The sequence below is a fragment of the Eptatretus burgeri genome, chromosome 5 (genome assembly GCF_056783735.1).
Source record: "Eptatretus burgeri isolate ZD-2024b chromosome 5, Ebu_testis_v1, whole genome shotgun sequence".
Classification (NCBI taxonomy): Eukaryota; Metazoa; Chordata; class Myxini; order Myxiniformes; family Myxinidae; genus Eptatretus; species Eptatretus burgeri.
The window spans coordinates 108,189,401-108,216,372 of NC_140965.1; the positions used below are offsets into that span (position 1 = coordinate 108,189,401).

Consider the following 26,972-nt stretch of genomic DNA (forward strand, 5'->3'; position numbering starts at 1 on the left):
GTCACAACTCCATCCCGCAAACATCGCTTCACCGCCATTCCCAAACGACACCATAACCATCAAACCACCACAGAAAACCCTCCAACACCTCCGCCTTTCTCCTTCACAACCAACAACCGCACCACCTGTGAACACTGAACGTCCGGCTGTCTCGGGCCCGTTCATCGATTGGTGCCAAACACACCGAGCTGCAAGCGCAAATGGCGGCCTTTCCGGGGGAAAATTTGGATCCAAAATGCTTCACGCCCACATCCCCTCCGTCCAATGGGCGAACGCGAGGTGGCTTGGCCCCGCCTCCAAGCGTGTGCATGTGAACTCCGTTTATGCAAATATGTGGATCAAGGGAGCTTCACGCCCCTTTTTGCCCGACCAATGGCTGAACAGAGGGTGGCGTGGCCCCACCTCCAATCGCGTTTTGATCCGCATATTTGCATATCGGCTCCTCCTGAGACCTATAAAGATACGAGCGCAAGGCGACTCGCGTGGCGGGAGTGTGGAACTAAAAGAGGGTGAAGTTGAGCTTGGAGAGAAGTTGCAGAGGAGTTACAGGGAAGACGGCGGACGGCGACGAGGTTGCGGTGTGGGGGTCGCTTGACTCGTCGCGAGATCCAAGCCAGGCAGCCACACCCCTCTCCCTGAGCATCAACGATTCCCCCCCCCATTCGCACTGAGATAGTGCCGAGGGGGGCCCCCGTTCCTCCCCCACCCTAAACGTGGTGCCAACGGGACCGCTCACGTGGAGCACGCCGGAGAGGACTCGCTGACCACACCAGGGCACGGAGTCGGGGCGCAGCGGCGCGAACATTGCGGCTTGCCCACCATCGCGTCACGAGGATGCGGGTAAGACCTCCCCGGTATCGGGGACCTGGCCGATCCTCCAGGATTCACGTACATTTGGTCTATGGACCTGTCTGCCTCCTCGCCTATGAGGGTGGCTTTCTTTTTCCTTTGCTTTTTGTGTAAATGCTTGTGGTGGCGCCATCTGTTAAGTAAAACTGTGTCAGTGTTGCCGTGTGTCGGTCTGAGTCGGTCGTATCTCTCTTTTACAGTTTCTTTCTGTGCTTGAATACGTCCCTTTTATTAATTTTACTGTGGCTGAATATACGTGCTTGCTTTGTGTCCGTGTGTCATGCAATAAAATGCTTGCTTGTTGAACTGTTCCCGCTCTGCTTCATCTCTTTTCTTTTTATTGACTCGCCATCCTGCATCGCGTAAGAGATTGGTAGTGGGTGAAAGTTCCCGGTAATTAATCTGAACCGTCGAGGTCGACGATAATTCCGCTCGGTTATCTCTGCAGTAAGGAACGAACCGCTTAAGCGGTTCGCGTCCCAAGTCGACCTGCGGCGAGGTACGATCGCCCGATTAACCAACCGCGTAGGTACTTAGGTAGGTCGAGTTTGGTGAACAACCCTATCCTACGCGGGTGGTCGATTGGCACGATTGTGGTTAGGTCGAAAGACGAACCCGTGACTCGCTCCCGGCGTTGTTCCGAGAGGGTCACGACTGAATTGTCCATCCGGTGGGCGACGTGCCACGATTCGAGTTATGTGGCCGATCGCACGCCGGCGGGCGTGAATTCGCAACAATATATATATATATATATATATATATATATATATATATATATATATATATATATATATATATATATATATATATATATATATATATACATATACATATACATGAACATATACAAGGATTTACAAGGAATTAAGGCGCATGAGGAGAACCTTTCAGCCCATATTGCCTGCGCCACACCAATACAAGATTTAATCAATCCATTGACACCCCTTCCCTTGGTGTGCAGCCTTTTTGGCTGCCACACTGGTACTCATTTCACCGACCTCAGAAGGATGACAGGCTGAGTCAACCTCCTGGTGTAAATTTAGCAGCCAACGGGGCTTGAACTCAGGACCGTAATATCCCAAGCCATCACCCTCACCGATAAGCCAACACCAGGTGAAGCCAACACACATATATATGAATATATGAATATATGTATATATACATACGTATGTATATGCATATGTATACACACACACACACACACACACACACACACACACACACACACACACACACACACACACACACAGTTACGAATTCTCGCCCGCCCGGCGTGCGATCGGCCGCTTGACTCGAATGGCGGCCGCCTCGCCCACCGGAACGGACAATTCAGTCGTGACCTTCTCGGAACAACGCCGGGAGCTAGTCACGGGTGGGGGTTTCACCTCACCACAACTCAGTCCGCATTCAACCCGTACGAAATAGGGTGAATCGCCGAATGTCGATATACCGAAGTACCCGCGCGAGTAGCGTACCGAGGAGTTGTACCACGCCGCAGGTCGACTCCGGACACGAATCGCTTAAGCGGCTCATTCCGTGCTGCATGGATAATCGAGCGGAGTTATCGTCGACCTCGATGGTTCAGATTATTTACCGGGTGTTTTAAACCCACTATCAATCCCTTACGTGATGCAAGATGGAGCTTTCAAATAAGGGAAAAGACGCAACAAAATGGGAAACAGTTCAACAAGCAAGCACTTTATTACACACACACACGCACATATTCACAGTCATACAGTCATGCACAAATAACAGTCAAGGCAAAATGCAACAAAAGCAAAAGCACTACTAACGACTATAATTATTTACAATACTTAAACAATTATACTTGTCGGACGGCGCCACAGCATTCATTCAAAAGCAAAGGAAACGAAAGCCACCCTCACAGGCAAGGAGGCAGACAGGTCCATGGACCAAATGTGCGCGGAGCCTGGAGGAGCGGCCAGGTCCACGAGACCGAAAAGGTCTTACCCGCGTCCTCGTGACGCGATGGCGGGCAAGCCGCAATGTCCGTGCAGCTGCGCCCCGACTCCGTGCCCCTGGCATGGTCGGTGAGCCCTCTCCGGCATGCTCCGCGTAAGCACGGTTTTGTTGGCACCACGGTAAGGGTGGGGAAGGAACGGGGCCACCGGCACTATCTCAGCATGGATGGGGGAGAGGAGAATTGTCGATGCTCAGGATTGAGCGAGGGGAATGGCTGGCTGGCTCGAATCCCGCGACGAGACGGCACCAACAACGAGACGAGCGACCCCCACACGACAACTTCGATGACGACCTCCGTCTTCACTCGACCAGCCGCCCGTCTTCACTCCACCTGAACTCCCGTCTTCACTCACCCCGACCAGACCGAACTGCAACCTCGATGACGACCTCCGTCTTCACTCGCCCCGACTAGCCGCCCGTCTTCACTCGACCCGAACTCCCGTCTTCACTCGCCCCGACAAAACGCGCAAGTCGCCTTGTGCTCGCGTCTTTATAGACCGGAGGAGGAGTCTATATGCAAATATTAGGATCAAAACGCGATTGGAGGCGGGGCCACGCCACCCTCTGTTCAGCCATTGGTGTGGCAAAAAGGGGCGTGAGCCTCTTTTGATCTGAATTCTCTCCCGTGAAGAATCCACATTCATCGCGCTTGGAGGCGGGGCCATACCGACCGACGCTCACCCATTGGATGGAGAAAAAGGGGCGTGAACCCTTCCTGATCTGAATTTCTCCCTGAGAGGAATGCATTCGTACCTGCGGCTCGACGCGTTCGGCATCAATGACCGAACGGGCCCTGGACAGCACGACGTTTGGTGTTGACTGGTGGTGTGGGGTCGATGGTTGTGGAAGGAGAAAGGCGAAGGTGGTGGGGGGTTTGCTGTGGTGGTTTGGTGATTGGCGTGCATCGTTTGGGAATGGCGGTGAAGCGATGTTTGCGGGATGGAGTTGTGGAGGTAAAGAGGAAAGTGTGGTGGTGTTTGAGTTGTTGGTGGCTTAATGGTCAAAAATAACAAAAGAGAAAGAAAAGTGGCAAACTCAAAGAGTCACATCCCGGATGGATCACATATATTCCCTCTATACAACGGGTTTGGGCTAACTACACATGAACTTACCGATATATCTCACCTGAGGACCCTTTATGGTGTAATGCGAATTTCCACAGCTGTAACAATATATATATATATATATATATATATATATATATATATATATATATATATATATATATATATATATATATATATATATATATATATATATATATATATGTGTATATACTGAAAACCGTCACAATGCAGTAGAGTATATGTATATATAATACTGATGGACACACACACACACACTCACGTACTAGTGGACCTGATTTTCCTGGTGGCCCTTTTGGTCCTGTTAAACCCTGAAATACAAACACACAATTATAATTAACGACAGAGCACTGATCACATTCAATTGCAGAACACCAATGAGCTGAAGTGGCATTTCATTATTATTTTTTCATAATTACATATGCATGGAAGGAAATGGGGAATAAGTTGGAAGGAGTGGGTATTCCAAAGTATATTGAAAAAACAAAATGAAAAAGTGAAAGGAGGAGAGGATTGGTATGAAAAGGGAGAAGAGGAGAATTCAGTGGAGTCGGAAAAGGAGACCGATTGGGACATGTCGTGGTGCTCAACGTGTCTCTCACAGAGTGCTCTTCACTTGGCGCTATAATTAATGTTTCTCATTGTCACACTGTTGTCTCAGTTAAAGAACACTTTATGGTCGAAACTTTGGACATCAGCCTTTTTTTTTGTGTACCTTGTCGAGGCTCGTATGAGAGCTAACACACAACGCACATCAAGGGGGGCATGAGACAGGAGGGGAGGGAGTGGGAAGGACAAAATAGTGGGGAAGAGAGACATTTGGAGATCTGTGGAAGGGAGAGGGATGGAACTGGGAACATGGGGAATCAAAGATGGAAATTACAGGGACTTTCAGGAAGGAAAGCAGGGAATTTGAAGGAGGTGGGCTTAGGTGGATTATCGGGGGTAGAAAAGATCGAGGATTTGGATAGGGGATTATAAGAGGTGGTGGTGACAGAGTTTTCCTATATATATATATATATATATATATATATATATATATATATATATATATATATATATATATATATATATATAAATATATATATACATACATATATATAACGCTATTCTCTCTCTCTCTCTCTCTCTCTCTCTCCCCTCCCTTTCCTCCTTCTCTCTCTTATCCTCTCTCTCTCTCTCTCTCTCTCTCTCTCTCTCTCTCTCTCTCTCTCTCTCTCTCTCTCTCTGGCTTTGTTCCTCATGGACGGCCACATATTTTAAGATACAAATTCAACTTTGTGTGGGAGGTAACATCGGCTATATGGCTGTGACCTCACGCAGGGGTGTGTCTGGTGGAGGGGGGGGGGGGTGGGGGGAGAGTAGTATACATTCTCTATGTAAATGTGTACGGTGTAGTGCCACCTGCAGAGGGTATTACAATTTTATTTTTCATTTGGGCAATGTTGAGGTTAAACACCCTTCACACGGACAAATTTGTCCTCCTCCTCCCCCCCACAACCACAACCACCAAAATCGATGGGCCTGTCAAAGCCTGTCATAGTGTGTGAGACATTTCTAGTTGGCAGGGACATCTCAGGACAAACAGGGGGGAGGGGCAAAAGGAGGGGGGGGTGGTTTGCTTCTGACAGGAAGACAAAAAATATTGTGTACAAGGAATCTTTATAGAAGGTCAATAAATTACCACGTAAATAAATAACTAAATCAGTTCAATCTATTTTCATCTGAGCAATGCTGGGTATTCTGCTCGATGTTATAAAATATCCTTTTTTTCACACGTTTCACTTCATTTGCGTCCCAACAGAGCCTCATGGATAGATCTGCAATATGTTTGTGAATTACAGTACAACAGCTGTCTTCTTTTCTTTTTGTCTTTTGATTAAACCTGTGAGTGAAGTGATTGTCGTTATTGTGATTCCCCCACCCCCCCTTCCCCAATCTCCCTCACCTATTTTTGTTTGTTGGTTTGGTAAAAATACAACATGTTGTTCATTACACCTGGGCACATATTTAAAGCTACAAACTCAGAACTCAGGGTAGAAATACAACTTCATGAGGGAAGTAGCATGGGCTATGTGGCCACAGCCTCAGAGGCTGTTTTGAGCCTGCAAAGTGATGCCAAAGTGATCAACACAGCAATTTTTTGCCAAAAGGATGACAAATTGGTCTGTCAGTGAAGTGACGGGGTAGGTTCTGCGAGTAAGAAATGAGGAGAATTGGAAGCCTGGTGTTGGCTTAGTTGTTAGCTTAGTGGTTAGGCTGGCTGGCTTGAGATTCTAGGTTCCTGAGTTTGAGCCTCGTTGGCTGCTGAATTCACACCAGGTGGGGTCGACTCAGCCTGTCATCCTTCCGAGGTTGGTGAAATGAGTACCTGTGTGCAGGTGGAGGGGCAGAGCATCAGCAGCGCAGCTGCACTCCAAGAAATGATAGCTACCTGGCAGCCAAAGCTGCCATAGGCAAGAACAGAACAGAATTGGGAAGGAGCAAGGCGAAAATGGAAATGAGATGTAATATTATGAGAAAACCAAGCACATGAGAAATATATATATATATATATATATATATATATATATATATATATATATATATATATATATATATATATATATATATATATATATATATATATATGAAGAAAGGTTGTTTGTGTGTTTATTCCTTTATGAATTTGCACCCTGCAGGAACCAGTGCAACCAAACTTTGCAAAGCCTTCTTTTTCCAAACGAAGGGCAAGGGCTATGTTTGGACCAAAACTTGAAAAATTAAAGAACATATTAAAAATGGTTTGTCAGTAGCAACCTGTATGGAGAGATCAGTCTGGTTAGAGCAAAGGCCCCGTTTGAGGTCCACATTAAGGAAAAGGGAGGGGAAGAGGCTTTGGTTGCAGGGGAGGGGAGAGAGAGGGTAGTACGAGAGAGGAGAAGTGGAGGTCGTGAGAGTTGTTGACAGTTGATGACAGATTGTAGAAAAGCTAGGGGAGAGGGTTGGATGGGGAGGAGGACAAGTGGCTTGATGGTGAAGGGATGAGTAGCAGTAAGGAATGATAAGAGAGGGGCAAAGGGAAGTGAAAGTTTGGAGGAGGTGGTGGAATGACCTGGAAGAGAGAGGTTGGGGAAGGAGGCAGCTTTGTCGATGTGAAGGGGGGCAGCTTTGAGAAGGGGGAGTGAGAATTGATATTTGAAAGGGAGGGGTGAAGGAGGTGAATGGTGAGGGGAAGAATTGAGAAGAAAGGTGGGGGGGAGCTTTTGAGAAAGATGAGGGGGAAGCTTTGAGGGGGAAGAGAGAGAAGTATGCTTTAAAGAGGGAGGAGAAGGTTTATTTGTGAGGGAGTGGTGAGAGAGTAGCTTTGAGGGAGAGAGGAGATGATGAGAGCAGGTACGGCCATGGGGGAGGAGGGAGAAGGGAGGGGTGGGGAGAGGTGAATGATGAGACCAGGTCGAGGTATTGTGGAAATGGGAGCGGGTGGGTGTAAGACCCAAAATTGAGAAAGTGGGAAGAGAGAGAGGTGTGATGAGAATTGAGGGGGTGGCAGCTTTGAGAAAGGGGAGTGGGGAGGAAGATTTGAAAGGGAGGGGCAAGGTGGGAGATTTGAAGGGGAGGGGTGACAGGAGAGATTTGAAAGGGAGGGGCGAGGGGGTCATTTGGGGCAGAATGGCGAGAGGGGAGAATTGGGGAAGGAAGGTTTGGGGGGGGTGGGAGAAGGGGGAGATGATGAGGGCAGGCACCATCATGGAGGAAGAGGGAGAAGGGAGGGGTGGGGAGGGGTGAAGGATGAGACTAGGTAGAGGTATAGTGGAGATGGGAATGGGTGGGGGAAAAACAAAAATTGAGTGGGTGGGAAGAGAGGGAGGTGTGATGAGAATTGAGGGGGTGGGAAGAGGGGGAGGCAGCTTTGAGAAATAGTCCGAGTGTTGGCCAGAAATGCGTGCATTAGGGTCCGCACAATGTTTTTCTGCATTTTTGTGATCACCAGACCATCTGAATGGATATTCCGATTTGTGCCACTCTGGCACCCTTGAGCATTTTTGTAGAAATCATTAATATGCAAGTTAGCGGTGACCATTGTCGAAATTACTATTTTTCTTAATATCTCCAGAAGTAAGCATCCAAACAGCCTGGTTGAGGTGTCCAAACACATGTTTTTGGGTCACTGGTCATGATAAACCCACTTACAATTTGATAACATTTAAATTTAGCTCATTAATATGGAAATTAGCATAACCATACCCCATGAATTTGTCGGCCGATCGGCGTTTTTGCAGTACAGTTGTACAACAACAACAAAGCTGTTTGACAATAACTTGCGCAGAGCCGTTTATCCCCAGTACAGTTGTGAAGAAATGGCTGACCTCAGAAGATCAACAGCATGAACTGTTTTTGATCAAGGAAGTTGAGGCTTGTAATGTAATGAAAGAAACACGGAGAACTGAGTTTTAAGTCAGAGTAATGTTTTCCGATACAGTAGAATGATCGATATTATTTGCAAGCAAGTTTTTTTTTTAAAGTATTTAACATGATCTGTCTGAAAGCAACTGTTTTTTATTGATTTTTAAAGTACACAGGGTGGAACCTGTTTCCTGAGAATTTTTTAAAAATACGAACAAAGAAATTAAATGTTTTCTGATGTTTATAATTACCTCTATTGTTACAGGTTGAGGCTCCATCACCATGGGAGACTGTTTCTTCAGTCCCTGCGATGCAACTAAAGCTGGAAAACCTCTGGTAACAGTTGGTCCAGACACAGGGTGAAGTATCATCCGGTCAAGCAAAGCAAGACAAGATGGTATACATGAAGAGCTTGAACAGAGATTACAGGCAGACAAATCTATCGAGCTCAAATGCCATAGAGACTGTGTCAACGTACACATCATGCTCACACATAGAAAGACACTTGAAACAAATGAGTAATGTCTGTTTGGAAGATGCTTCAACAAGCAAAAGAAGCCGCCGTTCAAAGACGACAGTATTTGACGTTAAAGAACATTGCATTTTTTTGTGGAGAAAAGTGCATCATGGACTTTGATAAGAAGAATCCTAATCGTTGGCGGCGAGTTCTCCTTTGTAGGACTGCAGATCGTGTTGATCGGACAACTTTCAAACAAACTTTTCCAGATGTTATCGATTCCTGCCAGGATGAAGAAGGACGCCAGGTCAAGATACGATTAATGGGCGCAATCAGCGATCTTCATGCTGCTGATGCGAGATATCACGATGAGTGCAGAAAGTCCTTCATGGCACGCTGTTCTGTTGCAGCAGCAGCACACAGTGGCAGAGAAACTCAGGACATTGAGCCAGCTGTCAGTTCTACCATCCTATCAATGAAAAACGACATGTTGCGCATCTAGAATTCAGTAGAAGCCTACAATATGTACAAGGATCATGGAAGAAAGCTATACTCTCGACAAACCCTGTAATCCAAATTGTTGGATATACTTGGCTCTGAGCTTCTGGTTCTGTCTGGTGAAGGTGTCGCTAGTTTAATCTTGTTTCGCAGCAGAGCGTCCACTGCAATCAACTTAGTAGCATCAGATGAAGATGACGCCATTGATGTTTCCATAGAACGAATTGCCAAGAAGGTTGCACAGGTATCTAAGCAGTTGTCATCCAACCACAGTTCCTATCAGACTAGAATTAATATATATATATATATATATATATATATATATATATATATATATATATATATATATATATATATATATATATATATATATATATATATATATATATATTGCTAATGAAGCAGTGAGTTCAACCCTTCAATTGCTACTCTCCAAAATATCAGCGAAACTGGACTGCACACTTCCAGGAGCTCTGATAGGAAACATCATAACGAATATGATCACCAACTACACTCCAAATAGAACTGGGAGTTCTAGTCAGTCGTGAAAGCCTCATCGAGCAGTTGTACAACTATCGTGTGACCTGTTCCTATGATGAGTTTCAGCGTTTCAAGGGATCAGCAGCAAAGGCTGCAACTGTTCACTCCGGGATTAGGGGAACCGCCAATGCTGAATGTGGCCTCGTCCAGGTTGTTGCTGACAACTTCAACACAAATATCTCATCCCAGAATGGACTCGTTTCAACACATTCTCTTACAGTACTACTTACCATAAAAGATCAGGAGATATCTTCCACATCTGAAGATGAAGCCATCATCAGACGATTGACCCGTGATGAAATGAAGACACCTGTGACAGAAGACATTTCGGTTCAAAGGTACAAGGGACCTGAGAAACCAGTGATGCCAGTTGAAGAAGCCACACATGTGGTGTTACCTCTCCGCATATTGGCTCATCAAGCTATACAACTTAGGAGAGTTCAAGATATGGATTTCTCTTTTCTGAAGCAAATCACTTCTGATCAGAACACATCAGAATTTGGTGGCTTTAATATGAAGCTCTGCAGAGAGCAAGTACAATCCATCCAACCTCCAACGAGGGCCATTTATACACCACTCATAGATATGGATCCAGCTGATCCAGACACGATGTTTTGCAGCAATGGAGGAGGGAAAACGCTTGACCGCAGAGTGTGGACAAATTGTAACGATCTTCACAAACGACCAACAGCTGTATCGAGTGGCCGTTAATGTTAAATGGGTTTATATTATCCTGAGCGATTTACCCAGTTCATACCAAGGCTGGGCAGCATGCACACCCTTCTGAGTTTCATCGGTTGTGTGGGGAACTTGATGGCTGAAAGTGGGCTGGAAGACGTGATGAAATCTGCCTTTGGAGGTGTTGCTCATATGCTTGGTGAAAAAAGTTTCCCCAAAACTTCACGGCCCTGCAATTGGTGACTGAGGAGGTCCTTCGTTCCAGCGTGGCTCAGGCAGAAAGTCATGAAGACTTAATGGACACTCTTGAAACGAAAGCAACAAAGAGCATGACCACTCAACTATGGGTACAGAACCTTGTGAAACCTGTATTCATCATGATGACGTTTGTTCATGCTGAGCATGAAGGAGACTGGCCATTGCATCTTTGGGCTATGAAGGAGATGCTCCCCTACTTCTTCGTGGCTGAACATTACAACTATGTGAGATATGGGTTCTACTACCTTTGATCGATGGAAAGGCTTCATGGAGACATTCTGGAAATGTTCTTAAAAGGAGATCACGTGATATGGCACAAGAAGGACCAATGGAACGGCATATGGTCGGATATGTACATTGAGTCCACGTTCATGTGCTACGGTCATGGCATACATGGAATCGTTGGCATTACACTGAAGAAGTGGGTCTATAGTTTGCACACATTTAGTCAGATAGTCTACGATCTCACAGATATGTCTGAGGGGCATATAGTCATAGAGGTGACCATTCACAAGGAAGAGAAGCCATCATGCATACGATCTGATGCAGAGGACCGAGATAAGATAAGGAATAAACTCCAGTCCTGTATCGACCCACTTGACCCAAACGAACATCCAGACAGAGTTGTCAACATTGCAACTGGCAGAATTGGACCGGAGAAGGTGAACGCGCCAAGGGCAGTTGACATTGGCCGAGCACAGATGCATTCGTATAAAAAAAGCTGGCCAGCAGGATTCAACGCTCCTTTATCTAAACAAGTCATAACTATGGCAGTGACATGGAAAGTCATGCCTGTGGCATCTACTGAGGTTTGTGATCTAAATCTCATCTACTCCAGGGTCATGGGACTCCAACAAAGTTGAAACATCAAACTATGTGACGTCTTAGAGTACGAGCTTGCACCTGTGCCAACATCGATGTTTGATGAAAAGGGGGAGATGAGAATAGCAAAGACCAAGTCGACATTGAAGAAGAATCTCCAAGTGGAAATCTCAACAAGACTGGGTCCACAACCTGAAGTCACCATCTTAGATGGTTGTGCAATCCTCTGGGTTATTCATTGGCCTAACAGGGGAATTGTGCAAGACTTTGTTGACAACTTCACGAGCAACATCATGGCAAAGGTGGACAAATCAGATGTATATCTGGTATTTGACAGATATCACGATTTCAGCATCAAGAGTGGAACAAGATTAGCAAGAGCTGGGCAGCAAGCTAGCAGGCGCTACAGGTTGAACCGCCAGACTCCACTGCCTCCACAGCTGGTGGTTCTGTCAGTAACTGAGAACAAAGTTCAGCTGATAGAACTGAATTGCCAAAATTTGATTGACGTTAGTTAACAGAGAAAGCAGAGCCAACACAGGCTCATCATTATGGGACAGGAGTCTACCCCAGTGGAAATACACCACGGAGCCCAAAGGTATCACACTGATTTGAAGATGACGCATGAGGAGGCAGATGTCATCATGATTCAGCAAGTCGCTAAAGTTGCCGAAGATGGCGCAAAATGCATCACAGTCATCTGTGATGATACTGATGTGTTCATCTTGATTGTGTATCACTTTACAGAACTTCATCTGCAATGCTGCTTAACAATGGAAGCAACATGTCCTGGCCAATTGTTGATCGACATTGGGGCCACTGCCAGAAAGCATGCCGGGATGGTGCAAGACCTACTAGCTTTACATGCACTGACAGGTTGCGACACCATTGCCCAGATGTATGGTAGAGGTAAACTGACTGGCAAGAAGACACTCGCAGCAGGCCATTCACTTCAAAAACTTGGGAATGTGGATGCATCTATTGATGATATCATCGCCGAAGCCACTGTGTTCATGGCTGTTTGCTATGGTAGTAAGGAGAGAAGCAACATGTCTGATGTTCGCAAAGAGGTGTGGTCTATGAAGATGGCGAAAGCAAATGCCATCAAAGCACCAGACCTAAAGGCTCTGCCACCAATTACATAGTCCTTTGAACAAAACGTGCAACGTGCTCAGATCCAGACAGCAATATGGAAATCAGTTGCTGAGCTGCAGCCATCACCTCTGGATCCCACTCAGTTCGGATGGAAATGTGATGAGGCATCAAGATCATTACTTCCAATTTTGCTGCTGCCCAACGTCGCTCTTGCACCACCAGAGATCTTGGAGCTAATACGATGTGGATGTTCCTCCAACAAGCAATGCTGCACAGCTCAATGCCGCTATACAGCAGTCAAGTTACCATGCACAGTTTTCTGTACGTGCCATGGAGATACTGGCTGCAGGAATTTGCGCACCAAGATGGCTGCTTCATTTGCCCTTGATGATGACTCTGACACTGAATGAGACATCAAGCACTGAAGTTGCCTTCATAAGGTTTACAAACCTGTTATATATATATATATATATATATATATATATATATATATATATATATATATATATATATATATATATATATATATATATATATATATATATATATATATATATATATATATATATATATATATATATACGCATATATATGAACATTTGATTTACACAGGAATGTCTTCTTTTGTTCATGTTGTTAGCTGCTTTCATTGCATACTTTCGAATTGTTGAATCTTTATGAATAATAAAGTGATCTGTATTCACAAAAACTGAAGTGTTTTTTTTTCTTTCGAAATGTCTATTTATCTACTTTTTCAATAATGGTGACTGCTAATTTGCATATTAATGAGCTAAATTTCAATGTTATCAAATTGTAAGTGGGTTTATCATGACCAGTGACCCTAAAAACATGGGTTTGGACAACTCAACCAGGCTGGTTGGATGCTTACATCTGAAGATATTAAGAAAAATTGTTATTTTGATAATGGCGACTGCTAATTTGCATATTAATGAGCTAAATTAAAATGTTATTAAATTTTAATTGGGTTTATCATGACCAGTGACCCTAAAAACATGGTTGTAGACACCTCAATCAGGCTATTTGGATGCTTACTTTTGGAGATATTAAGAAAAATAGTAATTTTGACAATGGCCACAGCTAATTTGCATATTAATGGGTTTCTACAATAATGCTCAAGGGTGCCAGAGTGGCATCAATCGGAATATTCATTCAGATGGTCTGGTGATCACAAAAATGCAGAAAAACATTGTGCGGATCCTAATGTAAGGTCATCTTGAGAAATGGTGTTTCACATCCGGACTAAAAGGGGAGTGGGGAGGAAGATTTGAAAGGGAGGGGCAAGGCAGGAGATTTGAAGGGGAGGGACGAGGGGGTCATTTGGGGCAGAAGGGTGAGAGGGGAGAATTAAGGGAGGAAGGTTGGGGGGGAGGGGGGAGATGATGAGAGCAGGCACAGTCATGGAGGAGGATGGAGAAGGGTGGAGTGGAGAGATGGGGAGGATGAGACTGAGTAGTGGTGTGGTAGAGGTGGGAGCAGGCAGGAGGATGAACAAGATTTGAGGGGGTGGGAAGAGGGAGAGATGTTAGGAGAGGAAAGAGAGAGCATGATAGAGATATTGAAGAGTGTGCTGAATGAGAGTGTGAGACATTTGAAAAACCATACAGTTTGGAATATCAGAGGGGGAACTGTTAGTAAGGCAGAGGACAGTGGAGAGATACTGGGATGGGCAGCAAAATGGGAGGGGTAAGGAGAGAGTATAACATTGAAGGAGTGGGGAGGAGATAGATTTCAGGAGGTGGGATGAATTTGCACTGAAGTTGGAAAAAAAGAACGATTAATAATGAAAGACGAACAAGTATTGCAAAAATGGGATTTTTTAAATTTGTTAAGTCAGAGATTTGTATAAATACATTAGAAGATGGATGGAGTGCAGAATAATTGACAGAGTGGAGAAAGTCAGCGTTGTAACAGATGGAATTTTTAGACACTGGATAAAAAAAGGTCGAATTGAACACAAGATTTTGAGGAAGAAGACGAGATGGACGAAGAGGGGAAGTTTAAGCATTCATTCATTCATTGTAAGAAGACGTTTTTATTTTTATTTTTGAAGATTAGGGAAGAGGGGGAAAGAGTGAAGGAGAAGTTTGAAGAAAAGGTCGTGAAGGTGTGCGGTGAAAACCTTCACGATCAGAGTGGGATTTGCAGGGAAGAGGGAAGAGAAGGAAGAAGCAGTCGGTGCAGGAAGTTACATGGGAGTACAAGATGAGAAGAGAAAAGGTGTTATTTTTATTGTATTTTTTAATATATTTTAAGACGTGAAATAGAGGGTATAGTTGGGAGGGAATAGGAGGAGGGTGGAGGAAAAAGTGGTGAAAATAAAAGCTGATGGTAAAAAGGAGAAAATACAAATAGACAGTAAGACGGCCTCGGGAAAACCCATATGACAAGACCGACGAAAACTCACCAAATAGCACAAATGTTGAAACAAAACCAAACTAGGAACACAGTAAACATGGAGCAACAAATACACAATCAAAACGCGACAAACAATGGCTCGAAACTTATCTTTGAGAAAGTCGGCAGAGAGCCCTGAGAGAACCAACCATTGCCTCAAAAACCCGGAACCAGAACTTGAATAAATGTTAAAGTTGAACTCTTTCAGAACTTATTTCAGATAAAGGGAAGTCATCAGAGCAATTAATATAAATAGCACACTGGGCAATGTAAGTGCACCAGAAGTAAATGTTTTGTTCTTCACATGCTCATTGTACATGCATGGTGGGCAAATGATTTGTTCAAATGAATCACAATGTGCATGCACCATGCATTACTCACCTTTTTCCCTTTTACTCCAATAGGTCCTGGAGGTCCATGAGAACCAATTAGTCCCTGATGTAACACACATGCACACAGATAGCACATTAATATTTATTCAAGGTCCGTACATACTATAATAGCCTAAAGACTAACAAGATGCAATAAAGTTAGCAGACTAATATTTGAGTTGCCTAATCTCGGTTTGATTCCCAGCCATTCTATATGCTGCCATCCTACAGTTATGGCATTGCATTGATAATTATACCACCTTTCAGAGGCAAAGAAAAGCTAACGATCTCATTGAGTGACATTTGCTTGTGGATGTTAAATATCCCACACGATAAGACTATAAGGTGCATTTCAAAATGAGTAGGCAAATGTGTTCTCGTACTCTACAGAGATTTTAAAATCCTGCCTTGGTTGAGGGTTGTTTCAGCTTCGGTCTACTGACCTATCAGGGTTAATTCTCAGCGTTGGAAACATAAACAACCAGTCATGTGCCCTGATGCCAACAACATGATAAGGAGCAGCATCAATAAAACAGCTTGCCGACTCTACAAGCACTGTATGTGACAACTATGTCAACCTCAAAGTGACACAATTCGAGCACACAATGTTCCAGAATATTAAATTGATAACAGATTGATTGTCCTGATTTACTGACTTCAATGCACCTCAGACTTTGTTTTAATAACACAAGAAACAAAAAAATAAAATCTAAAGGTTTGTTACAAATTTCCTAAAAATAATCACACCTTCGGTCCATCGACTCCGTTCATTCCAGGAAGGCCAATTATACCTGGAAATCCCTGCAAAATAATGTCACTTATTCACATCATTTAAAATACATTCGCTCACACAGGCATGCATACACACAATAAATAACACGTTCGTTGAATCAAAATTGACATTAAACGCAAAGACACGAGTTCTTAGTAATGAACTCACAAAAAGAGAAACGTTTCAAAGAACCACAAATTAGAGAGGCATGGTTATTGCACTTTGTTTTGTTTGGATTTGTTTTTGGTAGTCCATCGAATGAAAGAATATATATATATATATAGTACATGAAAGTACATGATATATATATATATATATATATATATATATATATATATATATATATATATATATATATATATATGTACATATATCTATATATACATATATCTAGATATACATTGAAACAAATCCAAATTCCTTTGGAGTATAGTTTTTGATGTTGTTGTTTTTTTTGTATACATTGTCGAGGCTCGTATGAGAGCCAACACAACGCACAGCAAGGGGGGCATGAGACAAGAGGGACAGGAGAGTGAGGGACAAAACAGTGGAGAACAGAGACATTAGGAGATCTGTGAAAGGGAGAGGGATGGGACGGGGAACACAGGGTATAAAAGATGGACATTACAGGGACTTTCAGGAAGGAAAGCAGGAAATTTGAAGGAGGTGGGTTTGGAGTGGATTAACAGGGGCAGAAAAGATCGAGGTTTTGGATGGGAGAAGATAAGAGGTGGTGGTGAACAGCTGTTTTGAAGGCATGGAGGGACGAATGGGATTGAAGGGAGTGTGGGAGTTTATTCCAAAGGTGGGAAAAAAAGAGGAATAAAAGAGTGAAGCTGAGCAGTGATTCGTGGTTTGGGAAATTTTACCAGAAGGGGGTTGCTGGAGGACCTTGAGCACCCTGCGGAAATATGGGGGGGGGGACATATCGCAGACAGAGCAGGGGGGCGGGGGCAAGACTGGAGACGGTACAAGACAGAAAGACCACTGACCTGCCTATGGTGACAGAGTGAGAGACCTAAAGACTCAGCCTCATTGTGGGAGATGCCAGTGATCCTAAATGCCTTGGTTTCCACAGCGTGAAGCCGAGAAAGGGGAGTGGCAGGAGCACCAACCCAGAGGGGAGAGCAGTACTTCATCAGGATACAGACGAAAGCTTTGTATGTGGTCAGGAGCGCAGATTGGCCGAGTCAGGACTTTGCCCGACAGAGGATTCCCAGTCGGCGACTGGCTTTGGAGGCCAGGTTGGAAATGTGGTTTTCCCAGGAAAGATTATGGCAAATAGTGAGACCCAGAAGCTTGAATGAAAGGACTTCTTCCAGAGGATTGTTGAGAAATTAGATGGGGGGGTTGGGGGGTTCCAAACGCTCCTTTCAGAGAGACAGAGTGAGAGTGTGAGATTTGTCCGGATTGAAAGACATGTTTCACGTGTTGGACCAGTTTGTGATTTTACCCAGATCTGCAAAGAGTGAAGAAGCTGCTGCTTGCTGGTCTGAAGGACGACAGATCGTACGGCAGAGGGTGGAGTCATCAGCAAAGAGATAAAGAGGATTTTCCAGAGAGTCAGAGAGATTGTTGATGGAAACCAGAAAAAGAACAGGGCCCAGCATGCTGCCTTGAGGAACTACAGCCTGGACAGGAAGAGGGGATGAGAGAACTCCATTAAGGGCCACATGTTGGCTGCGACAGGAGAGGAAGTCTGCGAGCCATGAGTGGCGATTGCCTTGGATACCGTAGGAAGAGAGTTCTGTGAGCAGGACAGGGTGCAAGACTGTGTCAAATGTACGCGATATGTTGAGGGATGTGGCTCTGATTTCATGTCTGGCATTGAGGACCTCCATCCATTTTTGGGAGAGCAGAAGCATCATATCCAGGGTAGAGTGACCTGGTCTGAAACCAAGTTGATGATCGGAAATCAAGCCATTGGAGAAGCAGAAGGATTTAATGTCTGAAGCGATGATGGATTCCATAATCTTGCTGATGATTGGGAGAATGCTGATGGTCTGTAGTTGGAGGGATCTGTTTTTGCACCTTTTTATGCAGGGTGGTAATGTTTGATGATTTCCAAGCAAATGGCAGTTGACCTTGTGCAAATGAGAGGGTGAATAGAACAGAGAGAGGGTAAGCAAGAGCAGAAGAACAGCTTTTTCGGATATGTGGGCTGATTCCGTCGAGACCGGTTGCAGAATCTGAGGCGACCTTTGACAGCAAGCTCTCCACGTTGTCAGTCGAAAAGGACAGAGTCCAGGACAGTTGTGTGCGACTGGGTAAGGTGGGTAGAGAAAACGATGGGTTTCAGACACAAGATTTTAATGCAAACACTGAGTTTATGCATTCAGCCTTTTCATGTGCGGTATCAGCAGTGCGGCCATTTGAGGAAAGGAAGGGGATGAAGGGGGAACATACACCAGAAACAGATTTGATTAGATGCCACCAGGATTTGGAGGAGGGCGAGAGGTTTGAGAGTTAAGCCTTGAGATGAGAAAGATGTTGTTTTCTGGCTCTCCTGAGGGCAGATACACACTTGTTCCAAGCTTTATGGAAGGAACTGAGATTGCCCTCAGTTGGGTTTGCTTTCCATTAGGCAAAGGCAAGTTGTTTCAGGAGAACTGCCTCGCCACAAACTTCAGTGAACCAAGGGCGGGAGGAAGGGTAGGACAACTGAAGATGAGAGGGGATAATTCTGTGCATGAGGGAGAGCAAGAAACTAGTGATGGAAGACCAGTCTAGAAGTTTGATGGCTGCTTTGAGACCCTGCCAGTCGGCCTGAGTGAAATCCCAGACTCGACGGCGCTGAGGTGGTTCTCTGAAAACAGCCAGAGAGATGTCCACTTTGACAAGCATGTGGTCAGAAGAACCGATTGGAGCGAAGGAAGAACAGCAGATATTTTCAGGGAAATTTGTCAAAATCAGATCCAGAAGAGGAGTACTGTTGGTTGAGATCTGCGTCAGGAAGTTGACTGATTGTCTCAGTCCCAATGAGTCATAGAAGTCTTTTTTCTGAAGTGCCTTGACAGGTGAGAGAGGTACCCACACCACGCCAACTGGCATGATGACAATTGAAGTCACCACATATGAGGAAGAGAGAGTTTGGATGAGAGGATAGAAGTTGGTCCATGTTTTCGGATAGTGAGGTGTAAATGGAGTCATCACTGTTTGGTGGATGGTGCAGTACACATGTAAACATGAGGTGGGAGTGGAGGGAATCCGTGGCCAAAAGTATTCCTGGAGGTGTGGGGGAGTGAGGGCAGTGCATGGAGAGTGAGGAATGGAGTCTTTGATGAAGAGAGCAACTCCTCCACCAGGCAAGGTTCAGGTCTGTCATTCCGGAGGAGGGAGTCACCAGGGAGAGATACTTGGGAGACAGACATGTCTTGTGGGAGGAAAGTTTCTGTAAGGCAGATTATGTCTGGTTTGTCAGTGGTAACCTGTATGGAAAGATCTGTATGGTTTGAGCGAAGGTCCCGGATATTTGAGGTCCACACTATTAATGAAGAGGAAGGGGAGGAGGCTTTGGGTGCAGGGGATGGGAGAGGAGGGGGAGGGTATGACATGGGAGGAGGTAAGGAGAGTTATTGAAAGAGTGTGGAGGATTTCAGAAGAGCTAGGGGAGGGTGGCGGATGAGGAGGAGAAAGGCTTTGTGGTTCTGGATTGAGGTACAGTGGGGAGTAATAAGAGAGGAGGCAGAAGGCAGTTGAAGATTAGAGGAGGTGGAGTGATGAAATGGAAGAGAGAGAGGGCAAGGGAAGGAGGCAGCTTTCTGGATGTGAGGGGGGCAACTTTGAGAAGGGTGAGTGAGGATGTGAATGGTGGGAGAAGGTGAGTGGGGACAGTTGAGGGAGAAAGGTGAGGGGGGAGTTTTTGAGAAAGGTGAGAGGGAAGCTTGGAGGGGGAAGAGTGTGATGGTTACATTGAGAGGGAGGGGTGAGAGGGGTGAGTTGGCACTGAAGTTGGAAAAAAAGAATGGTTGATGGAAAGCGAACAAGCACAGCAAACTGTTTTTTTTGTAATTTTCAGTTCGGAAATGCGACTTCGGACATTTCTTGAGGGATGCAATAAAGGTGAATTAATAGAATGGAGAGAAGAAACGTTGTAACAGTTGGACTTTTTTGGACAAGGTATGAAGGAGAGGTCGAATTGAGAGCAGTCTGTTGAAGTAGAAAAAGAGTTGTGAATTATGATACAGTAATGAGAACCACACGTGTGAAAGAGGAAGATGAAGCATGATAAGAGATCGTTTTTATTAATATTATAATTGTTATTATTAACTTTTTTGAGAGAGTTTTCATCAGATTAGGTGAAGGAAAGGTTGAAGAAAAAAAATCACGAGGTAAATGGTGAATTTGGATTGGTAAACGGAGAGGGTGGAAACAGATCACGTGGCTACGGGAGAAGCACATGGTTATGGGAGGTGTATAGTCAAACGTGAATTTATTTATCTTTAATAAGATTCAGAAAAGGAAAGGTTGAAGTAAAATCGTGGAGGTGTATGGTGAATTTGGATCGGTAAACGCGGAGTGAAGCTGATGGATCGTTGAAAAGTATCAGGAAGTGGGTGAGAGATACGTGATTACAGGAGGTGTATAGTTAGGAAGGATACAAGAAAAATTATTATTTTTTGATGGATTTTTGAAGATTAGGTAAGATTTGGGAATGGAAGGTTGTAGCAAGGAATCCTGAAGGTAATAGTGAGTGGGTCAGCTCAAGTAGAAGAAAGATGGTGTGTCGGCAGAAGGAGGAAGAAGAAGAAGGATCAGAACTCATGGGTATGCAGGGAGAAAGGTAGTCTTTTGTTTGTTTGTTGTTTTCTTAAAATTCAAGACAAGAAACAGAGTGTTTAGTTGGGTGGGAATAGTTTGGGGGGGGGCATTGGGAAAGTGAGGAAAATAGGAATTTAAGGAAATCAGGAGAGAATACAAATAAAAACGATCGTACACCTAGAGGGGAAGGATGGGAAGGCCTCAAGGAACCCGGTAAGACAAGGTTGACAAAAACTCACAAAATAGCATGATTTTTGAAACAAAACCAAACTAGCAACACACACTAATCATGTAGGTGAGGAAATAAACAGTTAAAACGGGACAAATATTGACCGGAAACTTAACTTTGAGAAAGTCGGCAGAGAACCCTTAGAGACCCTGCCGTCGCTCCAAACACCAAACCCGCAATTTTAGGTGTTTTTTTATCATTATTATTTTTTATTTTTTTGTGTGGTGTTTATGCAATTTTATGTGGTGTATTTTGGCTGGTGTTTTATGTAATTAATAACAGACAATAATTGGAACTGCCACTTTATAACTGCGAGCAGTGATGATCTGGTACCAAGACACCCCGCTTTGACACAACCCTGCTTTGATCAGACACCTGACCCTGACCCATGGCGTTAAAAAAAATTATTAGTCAATTGAATTTAGAATGTGTTTAAAATAAATTCAATACATATCATATGGAAGACCAAATAGGTGCAGTCCTACATTGGAGTAATCTGAAGGAACCCAAACAAGCAAAAAGCAAAGATGAGGTAATCAGGAGGAACCTGGATAGGATTCACATTTGAGCTGCTACTCCTCTAGCCTCAAACCAATTCAGACACAGTCGAGTGAGCCTGATTCAAAAAAATTAATAAACAAAGAAAACAAAGATAACCCATATCAAAAAATTAAATAAATCTGGCTGCCAGACCATACGTTTAATCAAGTTAAAATTTAAAACAATTATTCCCCATCATTGTTAGATCATAAATTGATAGTGTTCCAGAGCAGTTCCAGAGTAAACATTATTTGATATTTTTCTTCCATCCAATATGGCTGCCAAACCATGAGATGTCAATTATTCCTTAACAAACTTGTACATCCATGGGTTGGGGAACATTTGTGTGAAGTTTTCCCTCAATTTGTCTAGCTGTTCTGGAGAAGGTTTTTATTTATTTTATAGGTTTTCGGGTAAATCCAACATAGCTGCCAAACCCTATGACCTATGACGTCATATGCGTGAACCTTGTGTTCCTCATGGATAAGCGGTCATACATTTAAAGTTTTGCCTTGATCTGTTCAGCCAGTTCAGAGAAGAGGATTTTTGGTTAAAACAACAAAAACAATATGGCTGCCAAATCACGTGACCGATGACGTCATCAATTTTTTTACTGTGCACCATTTTATCATGAGATGACCTTCAAAATTTTTCATACTGATCATATGTAGCCTACTACATTTGCAATTATGACATCATAATGAAGGCACATATGATGTCATCTAAAAAAAATCACACTCATTCCCCATGAGGAGTACTTGCCATGTGCCAAGTTTCAATTTTTCCCTTGGTGTGGTTTCAAAGATACAGAAGTCCAAATTTTTTTCCAACATGACTACCACACCATGCGGCCTATGACATCATAATTATAAATATAACATTCAACTTGAGTCGTCGCTCCGATGGTGAAAATTTTCTCTCGATCCGACAAGCGGTTGCGGAGAAAAACACAAAAGTTCTGTGCAGACAAACAAACAAACAGAGACCCAAAATGCAATACCTCTCCTTTGGTGAGAGTAATTAGCTCAGGTACAACCAATCACCTTCAAAATCACACACCCAGTTAATTGGCCTCCACCTGTGTTAAACTATAATGATTCTGATTATTTCAAAATAAAATGAGTTGTTCCTGTAGGTTTCCTCTGCTGGGTAGTGCATTCTACAGCAAAGACTCAACCATGAACAACAAGGAGCTTTCAAAAGACCTCCGGGATAAAGATGTGGAAAAGCACAGATCAGGGGATAGGTATAAAAATATTTCAAAGGCCTTGAATATCCTTTGGAGCACAGTCAAGACAACCATTAAGAAATGGAAGGCATATGGTACCACCAAGACCCTGCCTAGATCAGACCATCCCTCCAAACTGAATGACCAAGCAAGGAGGAGACTGATCATCCATCTACCATTGAGACCATACTCTGTGCAGAGTGTTGGTGCTGCCGAAGCAATCTCCTTGGCTATTGGGCACAATCCTGGATGGGTCGCCACTCTGACATAGGATACCAGCATGCTGCCACTCATTTTGCCAACCTCACAAGGATGACAGGCAGAGTCAACCCTAGGTGGGATTAATTCAACAGCCGAGTGAGATTTGAACTCAGGATCCTAGGATCCCAAGACCACCACCCTAACTATTAAGCCAACACCAGACATGAAACTGATCAGAGAGGCCACCAAGAGCCAATGGCAACTTTGAAAGAGCTACAGGCCTTTATGGCAAAGACTGGTCACTGTATGCATGTGACAACAACATCCCAATAACTCCACATATTTGGTCTGTCCAGTGGGGTGGCAATAAGGAAGTCATTACTCAAAAAAAGCCCACCTTCAATCCAGTTTAAGGTATGCAAAAACCCATTCTCAGAGATTCTGAAGACATGTGCAAACATTTTCTGGTCTGATGAAACCAAGACGGAACTTTTTGGCCAAAATGCAAAACGTTATGTTTGGCACAAACCCAACGCAGCACATCACCCAAAGAACACCATCCCAACTGTGAAGCATGTTGGTGGCAGCATCATGTTATGGAGATGTTTCTAATCAGCATGGACTGGGGCAGTTGTCAGGGTTGAAGGGAAAATGGATGGAGCAAAATACAGAAAATCCGAGAGAAAAACCTGCTGCCCTCTGAAAGAAAGCTGAAATTTGGATGGAAGTTCACCTTTCAGCATGACTGCGACCCGAAGCACAGAGCCAAAGCTACACTGGAGTGGCAAAGGAGTGAAAACATAAATGCTCTTGAGTGGCGCAGTCAGAGCCCCGACATAAATCCAATCGAAAATTTGTGGCAGGACCTGAAGATTACTGTCCACCAACACTCCGCTCGCAACTTGAGTGAGCTTGAACAGTTTTGTACAGAAGAATGGGAAAATATTGCCCAATCAATGTGTGCAAAGTTGGTAGAGACCGATCCCAACAGACTCACAGCTGTAATTGCTGTCAAAGGTGCTTCCACCAAGTATTTGTTGAAGGGGGTTGACACTTATCCAACCAGGATATTCCAGTTTTGTATTTAAATTAATTTTCTGAAATCTATCGAACTTGTTTTTCACTTGGAAGTTGTGGGTTATGATGTGTAAATAAGGGTGGAAAAAGTCTGATTTGATGCAATTTTACTACAGGCTATAAAACAACAAACAGTGAAAATTTTGAAAGGGGGTGTGGATTTTCTCTAGGCAGTGTATATACATCCAAAAATGGAAGAAAGCATTGTTTGATAAAATGGATCAATCTATAATCATAAGTGTGTGTGTGTGTTCTCCATAACTCCCAAACCATGAAACCTCATGGCCTGAAATTTGCAAGCACACGAAGAGAACTCCAAGAGAGTGCATGAATGAAGATTGGGTGTTTGGGTTAATTTAAACACCCATTTTGAAGATAAGTAACGGCCTTATTTAATGACCCTATATTAAAGCTCATCTTTTGTCACTCCAGTATCCCTCGCTGGGGTCTTACTTCGTCATTTTTTTAGCCTGCTCAACAATGCCTTGACTTTGAACAGGCCGCAATGGTTACTTGATGATAAAATTTTTATTCACTTTCCTCACTCATATCATCGAATGCCTGGTCATCCATCATACCAACAAATCACTGGATACATTGCAATGCTAATAAATACCCAGAGACACCAGCATTTGTGGCTTTATTTCATTTCCACACGTACCATAACCTCCAGAATCTCTTAATCTGAGCCAAATTAAAAAAATTAAACTTCATAATTGACCTCAGCAGCACTTCCGACTGCTAAAACCATGTTTATTTGTCCAAGTTGGACATTGCTTGACATTCCAGGCACCTCCGGATGCATGGTGTTTTGTATGACTGATCGGTGAACACTAGTTGCTTGCCAAGCCAGCCAGCCATTCCTTATTAACCATGATGTTGGCATGCTTGCTTGAATGCTTGAGCCACTTGGCGGGTGATATAAAAGCCGCTTGGTTGTTCGTTTCCAAGCCATGGCCGAATGAACCCATTTCCAAACCTCAAGGGCATATACGGCAAAAATATTTGCACTGTCCCTGAATATATTGATTGACTCGAACAAAGTTCAGGTCTGACTTGCCTGTGTTTGACCCCATGTTGTCATGCAGTCCCTCAGGCAGTGGCTCGCTTGCTGAAAATGTGCATTTTTTATTTTGACATTTTGTTTCCCCTTTTGTGTGATATTCTTTCATTATACAACCTGTCACTCTGACAGAGGTGTGGAGTGTTGTTCGTGGGGGTCTCATCAAGGTGTGTTGTGTGGTTGATGTGCTTTTTATGTAAGAACCATTTTCACCCATGCCCCCTCCCCTGGAAAGAACCAAAAAAACTCCAAAAAAACAAAGTAAAAATAAATAAATAACAAACACAAAAAAACATTTTGCATTTTTCTTTTTTAGTCTGGTGTTAATAAATTGGTCTGGTGTTGATGTGGTGCAGGCATGATGGGCCGAATGGCCTCCTCCTGCCTCTAATTTCCTTGTGTATCCTTGTGTGAGTGAGAAGAGAAAAATGAGGCAAGGTAATATAAAATAAAATAAAGTAAAATAAAAGGACAAAATGGAGAGAGAAATTATTGAAAGGTTTTAATCGTCCGGATGTCTAAATGAATGAAAAGCACACAATCCTGTCAGTAGCCAACATTGGATTTGATTGATCAGGCTTCTTTGCACTTACTACTGTCCATGGTGCTGAAATGAACAAAAATAAAGTGTGTGTGTGTGTGTGTGTGTGTGTGTGTGTGTGTGTGTGTGTGTGTGTGTGTGTGTGTGTGTGTGTGTCGACTGTACAAAGTTTGTTCAATGCACCTCTGGTCCTTGAGGACCTTGTAAGCCCACTGGTCCGGGGTCACCGACTGCACCCTGAAAATACATGTTGCTAATGTTTGTAAATTATTCACCATGTTCACCTTTATCCTTAACCTATTTGAAAATGCAAATTTTATGCATTTATAAGAAAGAGCAAACAAGTCACTTACAGGAGGACCTGGGTTTCCAATGGGACCAGGCAAACCTGGAAGACCTGGTGTGCCCTACAAAACAAAAGTAAGTTGCGTTGAAAACGAAAATGAGAAAAACAAAAAGTCAATCAACATTATTCTTCCATTTCATTGTTAAATGTTATAGATACTGATTTAAATCTGTCAGTCAGCACATGTAGCATTTATTCCCATGAAACCTGTTGGTCCTTTCATTGGTAGTTTTATGAAATGATTTTGGCTTCGTATGGCAGTTTTAGTTCGAATACTCAAAGCCTGTATCTAACAATGATTGTAAGTTATATGAATATAACTTACAATCATTTCATGATCTCAGGTTACAATTGGATCTGCATTATCAGGAAAGCATCTTACCTTGTCCCCAGCAAATCCCACCTCTCCAGGAGGTCCATGTTGGCCCTCTTCCCCCTGGAGAATCATGGGGAAGCACAGATGAAGTAGTACAGTGAGCTCAAGCTAGCAAAGTTTGTCTTGTATAAATTACATTGAGTAATATATAAAACTATTCAGCTCCATATAATATATACAGTAAATATCTAGTTTGTGAGAAATATATGTGTGTGTTTTTTTTCACATCTGAAGTTTTTTGCAATATTTTACATAATACAATTTAATATCTTTAAAACAGTGCATCATTTACAAGTTATATTTTTGTGAAGATGCCATTATTAATAAGTTCCAAAGCGGAAGATGAATTCTGTGGATTATAGTCGTAATTCAGTCCATTAGTCTTGAGGATATGAGATGAA

At 43.5% G+C, this 26,972-nt stretch overlaps 1 protein-coding gene across 8 annotated transcripts in view; it reads right to left on the bottom strand.

The window, feature by feature from the left end:
- Positions 1-26,972, bottom strand: part of LOC147027127 (uncharacterized) — a 389,612-nt gene that overhangs the window by 174,976 nt on the left and 187,664 nt on the right. For 7 of the 8 annotated variants that reach the window (XR_015058689.1, XM_085883308.1, XM_085883307.1 and 4 more), the window contains 6 exons: positions 26,578-26,631; positions 26,203-26,256; positions 26,033-26,086; positions 16,185-16,238; positions 15,448-15,501; positions 4,184-4,228 (listed from right to left, as the gene is read on the bottom strand). Coding sequence is in view for 7 of the 8 variants with exons in the window: in XM_085883308.1 (XP_085739434.1) it covers positions 4,184-4,228; positions 15,448-15,501; positions 16,185-16,238; positions 26,033-26,086; positions 26,203-26,256; positions 26,578-26,631 (315 nt within the window). In the remaining variant the exon portion in view is untranslated. The remainder of the gene's footprint in view (positions 1-4,183; positions 4,229-15,447; positions 15,502-16,184; positions 16,239-26,032; positions 26,087-26,202; positions 26,257-26,577; positions 26,632-26,972) is intronic. The other variant, XM_085883304.1, reaches the window with a different exon arrangement.